This window comes from Phascolarctos cinereus, unplaced genomic scaffold, assembly GCF_003287225.1.
Source record: "Phascolarctos cinereus isolate Bilbo 61053 unplaced genomic scaffold, phaCin_HiC Scaffold_2;HRSCAF=192, whole genome shotgun sequence".
In the NCBI taxonomy this organism is placed as follows: domain Eukaryota; kingdom Metazoa; phylum Chordata; class Mammalia; order Diprotodontia; family Phascolarctidae; genus Phascolarctos; species Phascolarctos cinereus.
The window spans coordinates 361,823,744-361,838,288 of NW_027555625.1; the positions used below are offsets into that span (position 1 = coordinate 361,823,744).

The 14,545-nt window shown below is 43.0% G+C and overlaps 1 protein-coding gene across 2 annotated transcripts in view; it reads right to left on the reverse strand.

The window, feature by feature from the left end:
* Positions 1–1,778: 1,778 nt before the first annotated feature.
* Positions 1,779–14,545, reverse strand: part of HHIPL1 (HHIP like 1) — a 99,414-nt gene continuing 86,647 nt past the window's right edge. Inside the window, exons 8-10 of one of the 2 annotated variants that reach the window (XR_013484852.1) lie at positions 11,661–11,743; positions 10,680–10,773; positions 5,653–5,740 (exon numbers count right to left, since the gene is read on the reverse strand). Coding sequence is in view for 1 of the 2 variants with exons in the window: in XM_021007356.2 (XP_020863015.1) it covers positions 5,154–5,740; positions 11,661–11,743 (670 nt within the window). In the remaining variant the exon portion in view is untranslated. Of the gene's footprint in view, positions 5,741–10,679; positions 10,774–11,660; positions 11,744–14,545 lie in introns of both variants that reach the window. The other variant, XM_021007356.2, reaches the window with a different exon arrangement.

A 14,545-nucleotide genomic window follows, 5' to 3' on the forward strand; every position in this document is an offset into this window, starting at 1 on the left:
ATATCACCATATTTTATCTTTTAATGCCATAATAATTCAGACTTCTTCTCTGGTACAAAGGGAGGTCCAAAAATTTTTATGTGAATTTTCCAGTTTGTGGGAGGATGCCACAGTCCTAACTCCCATGATGTGGAAGTGATAACTGTACTGAGAAATACTTTATCACGAATTGAAATATTTAGTCCCCCAGGCCAGCACTCAAGATCACAAATCTTGAACTGGAAGGAATATGACAGGTCAACTAGTCCACCATCCTTAGATTTTAACATATGAGGCCCACTGAGAAAGGTTAAATGACTTGCCAAAGGTCACACTTAGCTCTTATAATCAAATAAAATTAGGTGTTTATTTCAGTAACAAAATTTCAAGTGACATCACTTTACAACAGTAAAAATAAATATCTGAAAGGCTTAAAAAGCATGATAAGAATTGGGAAATGAATGTGAAACTGATTAAGGGTGTGTCAGATATAGGACCAAATAGGAATTTTGAAACTGAAAATGTAACAGTGCTTCCCACTTCAAACTTAGTCATGACAAGCTCAATAACGTATCTGCAAAGTTATTTAAAACTAGTCACGCTTAGTGGAGAAGGAAATGGCAAACTACTCCATTATCCTTGCCAAGAAAACACCAGATGAGGTCACAAAAGAGTTGGACACAACAGAAACAACTCAACACCACCTAGAATCTTTTATGTCGTTATGCTTCATTTAATACCTCATTAGCAAATTTTCACTGCAAGTGAAGGGCAAAGGTAAATTTGAATCTGACTTCAGATCCAGTGCTTTCCACTGAGCCACAGTGACTTGCCCAAGGGCACACCAGCAGTTAATTTGAATTTAGCTGCTTTGATTACAAATCCAGGAGAGAGGAGTGGAAAGACTATTGGATGGGAAGACAGAGAATCTGGGTGGTATTAGGTCAGTAGCATGGACTACCTGGGGACAGAAAGCAGAGGATGGGTATACCATTGGAAGGGTTTCTGTACAACCCAGGGGGTGACAAATAGGGCATTAGTTACTGGAGGTGAGGATGGGGAATTATAACAGGATAAGGAAGAATAAAAATAAGGATACCTATAATACAGTGGAAAGAACACTAGAAAAAGTCAGAAGCCCTGGGTTTTGAATCTCAGCTCTGGGTGACCTTGGGCAAGGCATTTTCTCTCTCCAAGCCTCACTTTCTTCATCTATAGATGAAGTTCATATACTATATTATAGTTTATAAACTATAATAACCCCCCCCGCCCTCCCGCCCTGCCTACATTGTAGGATTATTATGTAGGAGGATGCTTTGTTAACAGGAAAGGACTGTGGAAATGGAAGCTATTCATTACTAAGGGAGGTGAAAAGATGTTTTACCTATGATACATTACCATTTGTAATGTATAGTAATGGTATCGTACTAAGAATGCTGGTTTTGGAGTCAAAGAATTGTGGGTTTGAGTCTAGACTCCACCCTTTACTAGCAGTGTGAATATAGTCACTTTCCCTTTCCAAGCCAAATTTTCCTCATCTGTAAAATGGGGATACGAATATCTGTATTACCTACCACACAGGGATGGTCTGAGAATCACACTATAAAGGACTCTAAGAGTATAATGAGCTTATATTTTTACAGTTTTGTCAGTTTTGTGTTACGCCTCCAAAACGTCCTGTCCATCAATCCATGCAGCTGATTCTGAGATGGAGAATGGAATGGCCACCTACTAATCCCATTTATAATACTTTCAAAGAAGGACCAGGGCACCCAATGAAGCTATAAGAGACAAAGAAATTCAAGCATTCAGCATTTATTAGGGGCATGTTGCAATATAGCAGCAAAGATGACATCCCTTTCCAGCCCCCAATACATTCTGTTCTCTGCAGCTCAAATGTTGGCAGGGTCCTCAGACAAGGGGAAACATTTGGTTGGGTCACAGCCCAATTATACAATCTCACAGACAGACTGCCATGACAGAGCCTGGGAAATTCATTGACCCATCTCAGTTTCCCTTCATAAGAAGATGCCAAAATATGATGTAAAACTAATTTGGACAGGGTCTTCTTAGACTGGATATTATGGGGGAGGAGGGCAATGTGAAAGTCAGGAATCCTGGGTGCTAGAATCTGCTGTGTAACTTTGAGCAAACCACTGCCCTTCTCTGGGGCTGAATTTCCTCTTTTGTAATGGTAGACAGCTGGCTAAATGATATCCAAGGTAGGCTCATGCTCTAGCAGAATGAGACAAGTCTCTAGACCCATTCATAGATAAATTCCTCACACCTCCATGTCTTCATGCAATTTCCCATGCATAGAATGGCTTCTCTATCTTTGCCTGTTAAATTCCTACCCATCCTTTAAAGCCCAACTCAAATGTTATCTTCTCTCTCAGGCCTTCCCTGATTCCCCAGGCAGAGACTACCTTTTCCATGTGGATTTCACACAGTACTGTGGTTTGTGATGCATATAATGCATATATTTTCATGTAATGATATATTTTCAGAGAGGTATAGCACTAGGCTCATCACAGAATAATGCATTTTTAGCATTGGCAACTCATGAAAATCATCTATGAATGAGATCCACAGTGGTAGAGGGAATATAACACCCCCCCCCCAAATTACAGATCCTTAAAGCTGAAGGTGCTAACTATCGATATGCTTCTCATCCCCTCACTAGACATAAGTTAGTTCCTTGTAGCTATGGGCCAAGTTTTATCTAAACTTTGTATCTCTCCATCACCTTGTAAAGTATTTTGTATACAATAAGTGCTTATTAAATTTTGTTATGTTGTTCATCAGTAATAGTCAATGGTTCTATGGCAGATTTCAGGAAGCCTATATGATGCACACCTGAGAGTTGTCATCAAAAAGCCAGGTTCTCAAGTTAATCTGATTATTCTCCTCCTTTCCCTGGAGTAAGTAGATCTCCTCAACTAGAATTTCATCTCCTTCCAAGTAGGGATTGTTTCATTTATTGTATTTCTATCTCTAGCACTTGTCACATAGTAGGTACTTAATATGTTGATGGATTAACTGGACTCTGAGAGGTGCTGGCTCATCTGTGAGTGCAAGCATAGTAGCTCCCATAGACCCTTATTCATACAGCTTTTAAGGTAGGAACACTTCACCCAATAATCCCTCTCCTTTCTCATACTCCATAGGACTTCAGAATGTCAAAGTCAGAGGCGGGCCTTGGAATCATAAAACAGACCATCAGAGTGGGTTGCAACCTCAGAATCATAGAGCCATAGACTGCTAGAGTTGTACATTTAGTCCAATTCTTTCACTTGAAAGATGAGAAAACGGAGTTTAGAGAAGTGGTTAAGTGATTAATACTTGAATAAGTATTCAAGATCACAAAGCAAAACTCCAGACTACCCGGAGTGCTTGTCCCACCCGATAGTTCCTGAAGCTGGATCTAAGACTTCAGGAATGGTAAAGAAAAAAAAAAGGATGGCTCGTGTGGTAAGGGCTTCTCATTTGCCTGCATTAGGGGAGACAGAAACCATCCCCCTTGCCTCTTTGCCAAGCATGGTCCACCTCATATGTGTAACTTTCACTCACAGGACAGAAGAAGCTCATAGAACCACCAATCACCAATGAGCAAGGATTTTATTACGTGCCTATGAAACAATCCCTACTCGAAATGAGTTTACCTTCTAAGCTATGAAGTTATGACTGCTTCAGCTGGGCAGTGCTCATGGGTAGGGCCTGGAGCTACTTGATTTATAGGGTTGTAGGATTTAGATCTGGAAGGGACCTTATGCACCAATCCACTCATTTTACAGATGAGGAAATAGAGGCACAGAGAGGTTGTGACTTACCTAAGGTCACACAGAGAGGAACCCAGTTTGTTTCCAGTAACTTCTGGCTCCATATACTTGATCAGAGCTTTTTGAATGTGGGAATCATGTTCAAAGAACTGTAGGACTAACAGGGATTCCTACCCAATATGAGAACTCCAACAGAATGTTAAGAGCAGGGATTATTCATTTTTGTCCTCACATTTCCAATGTTTAGCCCAGTGCCCTGCAGAGCAGGCATTTGACAAATGATTTCTCTAATTGAACCGAAGGTCCTCTGTAGCATCTCTAACTGATGACCATCTAGTCTCTGTTCGAATCATCTCCAGTGATGGGGAGTTTACTATCTCAGAAGTTGCCCCATTCCATTGCTGATGGCTTCAATTATCAGGGTTTATCTTAATATTGAACCAAATGATCTTGATAGTGAACCATAATTACCATTTCTGTACTTTCACCCATTACTTTTAGTTCTGTTTTCTGGAGTCTGTCAACACTCTGACAATCAGCAAGCCTGTGTTCCAGGCACTGCGCTAAGCTCTGGAGTCACAAAGAACTTGTCTTCTTCCTCTTTCTTATAACAGATCCTTAAATATTTGAAGAAAGCAATCCTGCCTTCCCATGTCTTTTCTTCTCCACACTAACCCCTACGGTTATTTCAACTGTTCCTCATTTGGCCTGGCCTCCAGTCCCCATTCTTGTCAACTTTTTCTTCACTCTAGTTTGATAGACTAGATCTATCCTTCCTGAAATGGATGGAACTGAGCACAATATCCCAGATATGGCACAAACAGGGCAGAAGACATCAGGATCCCTATTGCTGTCACTCCAAACACTAGCCTTTAATCATGTAGCCAAAGAAAACAAGTCACTCCAACTCTGTACCTGCACAAACCTGAGCAATGAGCACTAACTCTCCAAATTTTGCCTTGCCATTCCTCTGAGTATTTGGAAGAGAAAGAAAGAAAGAAAAAGAAAGATGAAAAAGAAACAAAGGAAGAAAGGAAGAGCAAGAAAAGAAAGAAAAGGAAAGGAAGAAAGGAAGGAAAAAGGAAAGATAAAAAAAGAAAAGAAGAAAGGAAAGGAAAGAAGAGAAAGGAAGAAAGGAAGGAAGGAAAGGAAGAGAAAGAAAGAAAAGAAAGGAAGGAAGAGAAAGAAAGAAAGGGGGAGGGAGGAAGAAGGGAAGGAAGATATCAAATACACACATGTGCCCAAGTGTGCACACATATACATTATACACATGCACAGTGCAAAATGGAGCCCACAAAGCCGCTTGGAGGGGAAGAGAGATGGGCTCCCTAGAACCCTTCCCTTCTTGCCCCCATCATGCCCTTAGCATCATGCTCCAGAGCCACCCATATGCATCTATAGGTCAGGGTCTTGATGGCTGCATATCACTCCTGCATCCTCCTTGTGGTCACAGTTGTGTTTGCCAACCCCAGCATGTGAACACTCCAGAAGGTTGCTCTCCTGCCCGGTGCAGCGAACATCATCTAGAAGGATGGGCAGGGAGTGTCCCTCACCAAATTCCGCCCTCTTGGCTGCCTTGACCGCATAGGGGAAGCCCAGCTGGCGGCAGACTACAGCTGCAGCCTTGGAGTCCCAAACATCGTCACAGACAGTGCCCCACCGTCTGCCCACGTAGATCTCCACGCGGCCCCGGTCCCGACCTGGGGATTGGTGGTTGAGCAATCGGACAGTGCCATTCCGGGGAGGTGGGGGGGCTGTAGTTGGCCTTCCTTTCCTCCTCCCACCTCTCCGTCTCGAGGGCCTCCGAGTTGGCCTCAAAACAGTTGCTGTGGGGGTCACTGAACGGCTTCGGAGGAGTTGCAAAATCTGCTCAGCCCAGTCTGGGGTAGAAGGTGTGGGCCTTGCGGTGGACGTGCTCTGTCGTGGGGCCTTAGGGGTGGTTCGTGGTTTAGGCCTTGCAGTCACGGTTTGGGAGAAGAACTCTGTGTAAAAGAAAGAGAATAGTGAGAAGCAACTTTCTCTCTAATTTTGGCCTTTGGTGGCAGGGTACTAGAACCTCTGACACAGACCTTTCTTTTTTTAATTTTTGCTAGGCAATGGGGTTAAGTGACTTGCCCAGGGTCACACAGCTAGTAAGTGTTATGTGTCTCAGGCCGGATTTGAACTCAGGTCCTCCTGAATCCAGGGTTGGTGCTCTATCCACTGTACCACCTAGCTGCCCCACGACACAGACCTTTCTGAGACAATAAGCATGGAAGGACTCAGCAGATTTCATCAATTCAGCTGTTGCTGGCCTTGGAAACAGCATCTTCACTGCCCAGCCCTTTGGGGTATTCCATATCTAAGATCTGAAGTGGCTCATAGCACAGACCAATACATGAGACTCTTCCCAGGGGTACACAAAATTCAGAGTGTTAACACAAACATAGAAACTTATACAGAAAACTAGACTCCCTAGATTTATACTGCTCCTCCACCATAAGATAATACCTGCTTCTCCAATAATCACAAAATGTCATATTTGGAAGGGATTTTAGAGGCCATCCAGTTCAACCCATACTAGAAGCAGGAATCCTTTCTCTAAAACATCTCCAACAAGTGGTGCTGCACTCTCCACCTGGAGACCTCCAGGGTGCCCATTCCAATTTGATACCACTCTAAACTGTAAGTCTTTCATTATATCTTTTTTCCCCCCTTTGGAGGCAATCAGGGTTAAGTGACTTGCCCAGGGTCACACAGCTGTCTCTGAAGCCAGATTTGAATTCAGATCCACCTGACTCTAGGGCTGGTGCTCTATCTACTGTACCACCTAGCTGCCCTTTTTCTCTTTTTCTTTTTTTTTCTTTTCATTATATCAAAACTAAAGCTACCTTTCTTAAACTCTTCATCTTTTGCTATTAATTCTGCCCTCAGGCCAGACCAGGAGTCAAAAAGACCTGAGTTCCAACCAGCCTCCAGCACTCACTAGCTGTATGATCCTAAGCAAATTACTTAACCTCTGCTTTCTCATCCGTAAAACAGGAATAATAATAGTACCTACCTCTCAGAGTTGTTGTGAAGATTAAATAAGATAACAATTATAAAGCATTTAGCACAGTGCCTGGCACATAATAAGCACTAATAAAAATGTCATCATCATCACCATGATCATTATTATCATTATTATTAACTACTTGAGGCCTTTATTTCCCTCACTAAGTCTTCTCTTCTCTAGGTGCCGGATTACGTACAGTTCATTCAACCAGTCTTTCCACGACGTTCACCCCGGTCACCCTATTATGGGCCCACTCCAGTTTCTCTAGGTCCTGGACAGAACTGAACGCAACCCTCCCAGATGGGATCCTTGGAGGGCAGAGCATAACAGTGCCATTCCCTCCCAGATTTAGGACACTATGACTCTCTAAATGCCACCTAGTATAATATTAGACTTTTTAGGCTGTAGTAGCACTCTGTTGATTCATATTATGGCTGACATTTTTAGCTCCCAGACTATTAAAAATCTCGGATATTTTTCATAGGGACTGTTATCTACCCATGTCTCCCCAAAACCGTATTTTTAAGTCTAATTTTTTTAATCTAAGTGCATGACCCAAGGAATGTCACCTCTCTGTCTCTTCCTTATAATTTCAATCCAGTCTGTACCTCTCTGTCTCTTCCTTATAATTTCAATCCAGTGGTTCTAGTTTTGCTTCCTGGGAACTGCTCAGAAAATGTCTAGTCTCTTTTCCATATGACAGCCCATAGGATAATTGAAGATGGCAACTCCGTCTCTCCTGAGACTTCTCTTCCCTGAGCTAAAAATGCCAATTCCTCAAAATCATGAGCATCCTTAGCATCCTTGCCACCTGCCTCTGGCCACCTTCCAACTTCTTAATGTTCCTCCTAAAACATGATGGCCACAATAGTGATCAATACTCTAAACCAGCAATTCTCAAACTTTTTGGTCTAGGGACCTCTGTATGCTCTTTTTTTTTTTTTGGGAGTGGGAGGCAATTGGGGTTAAGTGACTTGCCCAGGGTCACATAGCTAGTAAGTATCTGAGGCTGGATTTGAACTCGGGTCCTTCTGATTCCAGGACTGGTTCTTTATCCACTGTGCCACCTAGCTGTTCCCCCAGCCTCCTGCCACTCTTTTTTTGTGAAAATTGTTTTTTTTTTTAGGCAGTTGGGGTTAAGTGACTTGCCCAGAGTCACACAGCCAGTAAGTATCAAGTGTTTAGTCTGAGGCCGGATTTGAACTCAGGTCCTCCTGACTCCAGGGCTGGTGCTCTATCCACTGTGCCTCCTAGCTGCCCATGAAAATTGTTTTAAGCTCATGGATGCCCTGAAAGGCTCTCAGGGACTCCCAGGTGCCCCTGGACCACACTTTGGGCACCACCGCCCTAGACCAAAACTCAAGGGCAGCTTTAGATAGAGAATCAAGGCAGAGAGTACATATTGGGGGAAGACGAGGAAAGGGAAAGACGGACTCAAGGATACCAGTATCACTTGGCTCAGACAGGCAGGGCATTTGATCTGGGGAGCTAAAGGAAGTAGCCAATTGCCCTTAGAAGGAGATTAGCCTTTCTTCCTCCAAGTCTCCTGCAAGCAGTAGATAAATCTAGTGAGAATCCGCAGCTCCGGACAGGTGTGTGTGCTAACCTATCATACTGTAACTGCGGAGCTACTATGCTGGCTGGAGCATGAGCAAGACAGTGACTAGCAGGGAGTAGAAAACTAAGGCAGTAACACAGCACTGAGCTGCCCTCAGTTATTCCAGATTAACAAATTTGGATGAATGAAACCCTAGGGTACTGAAAGACTTAGCAGATGGGATTGAGGAGCCTCTGTCAGTGACCTTGGGGTACCGGGGAAAATGGAAAAGGCAAAGGGAAAATTTGTTATTCAGTTGTGTCTCAGTTCTCCTGACCGCATTTGGTTGTGTTTGTTTGTTTTTGAAAAAGATACCAGGGATTTGCCATTTCCTTCTTTAGCTCATTTTGCAGATGAGGAAACTGAGGCAAACAGGGTTAATTGACTTGTCCTGGGTCACAAGGCTAGTAAGTATCTGAGGCCAGATTTGAATTCATGAAGATGAGTATTCCCGACTTTAGGCCCAGCACTCTATCCACTGAGCCACCTAGCTGCATCAGGAAAATGTCCTGATGTAAAAAATAAAAGATATCAATACATTGTTTGAAAAGAATACAGGGGTCAGGGCTAGAAGGGACCCGTTCTAGTTGGGGGTATCAGTGGCAACCTCACTGAAGAGGAAGGGTCTGAGCTGAAGGATGAATAAAAAATAGTGTGCTAGCCCATATCCAGGAAATCTCAAGGCATTTCTCCACAGCCTCAGAAATCCACTGGCAGGACCGGCCCAAGAGAAAGGGAAAACAGGGCCTCCCTGAGGCCAAGCAAGGGGGAACTGAGAGACAGCAGACTTTGCTCCTATTTTCCCTGCTTCTTTCCGTATGTTGGGATAGGGGAAGTCTGGAAAGGAAGTCACGCTGAAGGACAAGGGTCGCTGCCAGCCAACAAGAAATGCATCTGACTCTCCCTCTCCCGCCCTGCCCTCCACCTTCACTTCAGCTATACTGACCATGCTATTACTTTTTAATCTTCTCTCTTCTGCTAACTGAACAGCCCCTCCTTTTCCCTGATTTCCCTATTCCCAGGCACTAGACTCAAAAGCACCCCAAACGCATCTCTCCTCATGGCCTTCCCCTTCACTGGAATGTGTGAGAGAAGCTCAGGTTGCCAGGACAACCCAGTCAACACAGAGGACTTTCTTTCCGTGCCTTCCCCGCCCTCAACTGCCCCTGCCCCAGACAGCTTTGAAATTTCATAGGACAGCAAAAATTTTGATTTCTGACACCCCTTCATGGCTCTGGGCTCAGCCTGGTGTGGAGGAAAACAGCTCCAGTCAAAGAGTCAGGAGGTCACGTTTCTTAGTCCTGGACATGTCATCAACTAGCTCATAGCCCCAGCGAAGTCAAGACCTTAGCGTTTAAAAGTGGAAAAGACTCTAGGGAGCATTTAACAAAACTCCCTCCTGCTTTTAGACATGAAGAAACAGATCTAGACAAGGGAACACACTTGTCCAAGGTTACCCAGATAGTTAAGAAATGACTGGGACTATAATAATAACTCACCTTCCTACAGTGCTGTAAAGTTTAAAATCACTTTCCTCCTGGCAACCACAGGGAGCAGGTAGAATAGCTAGGTGGAATGAGCCCCATTTTTACAGGACTCTTTTATCTACAACACAGGTGCTTCCAAAATAGAGGGTAAGAGAAAGGGAGTCCTTAGGATGGATAAAGGGACCATATGATATGTTTAAAGACTAAAAGGAAGAGAATTTACTCATTTTTCTCCACCCACCAGAGAGGCAGCATGGTTCTCAAAATGGGGTCTGGAGTTCTTCAAGGTTAAAACTATTTTCATAGTGAAATGAAGACATTTCTGTTTCTAATACAGTAACTACTGATCGATATAACCCACAGAAACAAAAGCTCTTAGGGGGAGTTCTCGTTTTTAAAGCACGTAAAGGGGTCCTGAGACCAAAAGGTTCAAGGACTGATAGTTGGTGTGGTTCATAGAGCACTGGACTTGGAGGAAGACTTGACTTCAGTTCCTGCTTCAGACACTTACCAGCTGTGTGACCCTGCTCAAGTCACTAAACCTTTCTGTCCCTCAGTTTCCTCATCTGTAAATGAGGGAGAGCAGGGTGTTGGCATTCATTGGGCTCTGACATCTCTTCTAGCTCTAAATCTATGATCCTATAGCCAGCTCAATGTACCCTCTTAGGACCCTTCTCCACCTGGGCTCCCTCTCTCAAGAGGCCTTTCCTAACTGCCCCAAACGTAGTGGCCCTGTTTATTTTGTCGGTGTATTTTCTGTGAACATGTCGCATCCCACCATCCGCCCATTTTATCCTACCAACCTCCTGTAAGAAGTGAGCTCCTTGAAGTTAGGGACTGTCTCGCTGTTGTCTTTGTGGCAGGTCACTTTGCCAGTTTAAACTTCAGTTTTCTCATCTATAAAATGGAATAATCTTTGTATTATCTAGCTCACAAAGTGGTTATAAGGAAAGAGCTTTGTAAACATTTGGTTGTTGTTCAGTTGTTTTAGTCATGTCCTACTCTTTGTGACTCTCTTTGAGGTTTTCTTGGCAAAGATACTAGAGTGGTTTGCTATTTCCTTCCCCAGATCATTTTGCAGATGAGGAAACTGAGGCAAACAGGGTTAAGTGACTTGTCCAGGGTCACCCAGCTAGTAAGTGTCTGAGACCAGATTTGAACTCAGGAAGAGGAGTCTTCCTGACTTCAGACCTCACGCTCTAACCATTGTACCACCTAGCTGTCCCATGTAAACATTAAAGTCTTATAAAAATAAAACATTTTCCCTCTTCTTTAGCTTTCCCACCATGCTTTGCCCATGGCAACTGGTCAAGAAATACTTAGTGACTGAGCAACTCAGCTGCTTCCCTCTCATTTATCTTCTTGGATTGCCAGGTTGGTTGGAAGCAGAAAGCCCAGAACTGGCTAGGAAAGCCAAGATCAGTCTGGGAAATAAAAAGCTGCCCCATGTTTTTTATGCTACCCATATCAGTCATAGTGCCATAGTTGCTATGCCTTATGGGGTCCTATGATGTTGAAACCAACCCCAGAAGCCTCCCACATCCATCTCAGAGGCTGAGAAGCGCCCATTTCCAAGGAATAGCATGTTATAATAAGAGAGCAATAGCTTCAGACCCAGAGTATTGGGATTTGAATCCAGGCTCTGGTATTTATGATCTTGAGCAAGTCATCCTCAGTTCCCTCTCCTGGAAGACGAGGAGCTCAGTGTAGATCATCCCTCCCAGCTTGGATTCCCAAGACTCTGGGGTCTGCATGCCAAACATCAAAGAAGCAGCAAGACTTACTCTCCTTAGGTTCAAAGCTGATGATTCGGCTCTTCACTTTCACGGGGGCTGCCTTGATCCGACACTTTCCTGGAGGAGCTCTCCTGCCAATACATAAAAGGGGCAATGAGAAGACTTCCCCAGTGCAGCAGCACCAAGGCTTGAAGTCAAAGAAGATCTCCTACAGCTGAAGATCTCCATCCCCCAGCCTGTCAAGAGGACCTCACCAAGGGCATCTCAATTGGAGGAAAATCAATTCTATTTGTCTGAAACAGATTCCAAGGCTACCCTCAGTCACCATTTCAGTATCTAGCCCCACTTCAGTAAGTTCATCCCTACGTCTACCCTACATGTCTGAAGTTGTAGTTGAGAAGTGGCACGGTACATAGGATGGGAGTCTGGACATGGAATCAAAAAGAACTGGTAGGAAAGTCAGAAGGAGAGTGGGACCAGAGGATCTCTAAGGCATTTCTAGCTCTAATAATCTGTGTTATATATAACCTATATCAAATTGCTTACTATTTTAGGAAGTGGGAAGGGAGGGAGGGAGAAAAATTGGAACTCAAAAATTTTTTTAAATGAACATTAAAAATTGTCTTTAAGATGCCCATCTATTGGGGGATGGCTAAACAAGCTATGGTGTATGATTGTAATGGAATATTATTGTGCTGTAAGAAATGTCAAACAGGATGATTTCAGAAAAACCTGGAAATGCTTACATGGACTGATGCACGCTGAAGTGAACAGAACCAGGAGAATGTTATGCACAGTAACAGCAATATTGTTCAGTGAAGAGCTGTGAATGACTTGGCTATTCTCAGCAATACAATGATTCAAGACAAGCCCAAAGAACTAATGATGAAGCATACTGTCTACCTCCAGACAAAGAACTGATACTGATTGAATAGAGACTGAAGCATGCTATTTTTCATTTTCTTTCATTTTCTTTCTTTTATTCAAGTCTTCTTGTACAAAATGACTAATATGGAAATGTTTTACATAATTTCACATGTATAATCTATTTCTTACCATCTCAGGGAGGGAGGAGTGGATGGAAGGAGAAAGGGATAGAATTTGGAACTCAAAACTTTAAATAAAAATGTTTTTAAAATGTTGGGAAAAATTGTCTTTACATGTAATTGGAAAAATAAAATACTATTAAAAAAAAAAGAATCTATGTGTTAGGATCCTAAGTTCCCTTACAGCCCTGATATTCTGTGGTGCTAAGCTGAACTTCAATGAAGAGTGAAGGGGTGAAGATATTCAAGAAACTCAAGGGAAACAAGATTAACATACACAAAGTAACAGCAAACAACATAAGACAATGTAATAAAGTGACCCAAGTGATAAATTGTGTAGCATAGCTCACAAAGTTCAGAGCCAGCCCAAAACAGAATGGGTTCCCTTGTGAGCTTCCCAACACGGGAGGTGGTTAAGATCTATCTCAAGTGTAGAATGAATGACCACATGTAAGGAGAGGTGCAGAGAGGATTCCTGTTCAAATACTAGTTGGATAAGAGAGACTCTAAAAGTCCCTGCCAACTTAAGGTTCTATGATTCTCTGATTCCTTAATACTTATAAGCAGGGGCATTCATACACACACACACACACACACACACACACACACACACACACACACACATACACACATACCCCAGAAAAGGGTCAAAATCCACTTCATACAAAAGAAAAAAGCTTTTCCAAGGATGCTCTGAAGAACTAATGCATTTCTCTTCAGGCAGCTCCTCATCAGGGTGACAGGAGAAACTAGAGCCTGAAACATCTTACCATGGAGAATGAGAACAATCATGCCTTGAAATCCTTGCCCACCATTGTGATCGGCTGGGAGCACCAGGCTGCTGAAGCATGAAAAATCATCAAACATCCAGGGCACGGGATGAGGGGAGGAGAGTTTTGGGGGTCATAAGTCCAAAGGAGGCCAGGATCCTGTCAGAGCCTCCAAGGCTGGGGCAAAATGTATTCTCCACATGGAGCCCAGGAGTCACATGTGGAAAAGCCATAGGCAACTAATCATAAAAAGCAATCCCTTACTTTAATAGTGACAGAGGTTATAGAGCATTTCTCCTCTGTCATTTCATCTTGATCCTTACAATAGTCTATAAGGTAGGAGGAGGAAGACAGGATTATCCCCATTTTGTATGTGGAAATTGTCAGGATGGTAAAATTGTGAGATGTCCAATGCTCTGTGGAAAATCTGAGGCAAGTAAGAATCAGCACCTGGTCTAATCAATAAAATCACCCTCACCTTGCTACAAAAAACTGTCAGTAAAAGTCCTAATCTGACATCCTCATTTTATAGTTGAGGAGAAGTGACTGGCCCTACACTGCACAACTAGAAAGCATCAAAGTTGGTATTTAAACCCCAGTTCATCTGGATTCTCTTACATGGACTCTGTCATATAATCCACTTCCTCTTATCCTGCCATGATAGCATGTAGTAGGACAGCCAACTTTGGATCTCGGAGCTCTCCCATAAATTTTTTTTTTACTAGTTATATTCTCTTTTTAAAATTTTTTTTAAAACTTTGGGTTACAAATTTTCTCCCTTCCTCCCTCCCCACCCACTGTCATTGAAAAGGTGAGCATCGAGATACAGGTTATAGATGTGTAGTCATGCAAAACATTTCCACAGTAGTCATGTTGTGAAAAACGAAGTATATTCCCCTTCATCCTATCTTACCCCCCCATTTATTCTATTCTCTCTTTTGACTCTGTCACTCCTCAGAAGTGTTTGCTTCCGATTATCCCCTCTCTCAATCTTCCCTCCTCTCTATCAACCCCCTGCTACCTTGTCCCCTTCCCCCCTTATTTTCCTGTAGGGTAAGATAGATTTCCATACCCTATTGTGTATGTTATTCCCTTCTTAAGCTAAATCCTATGAGAA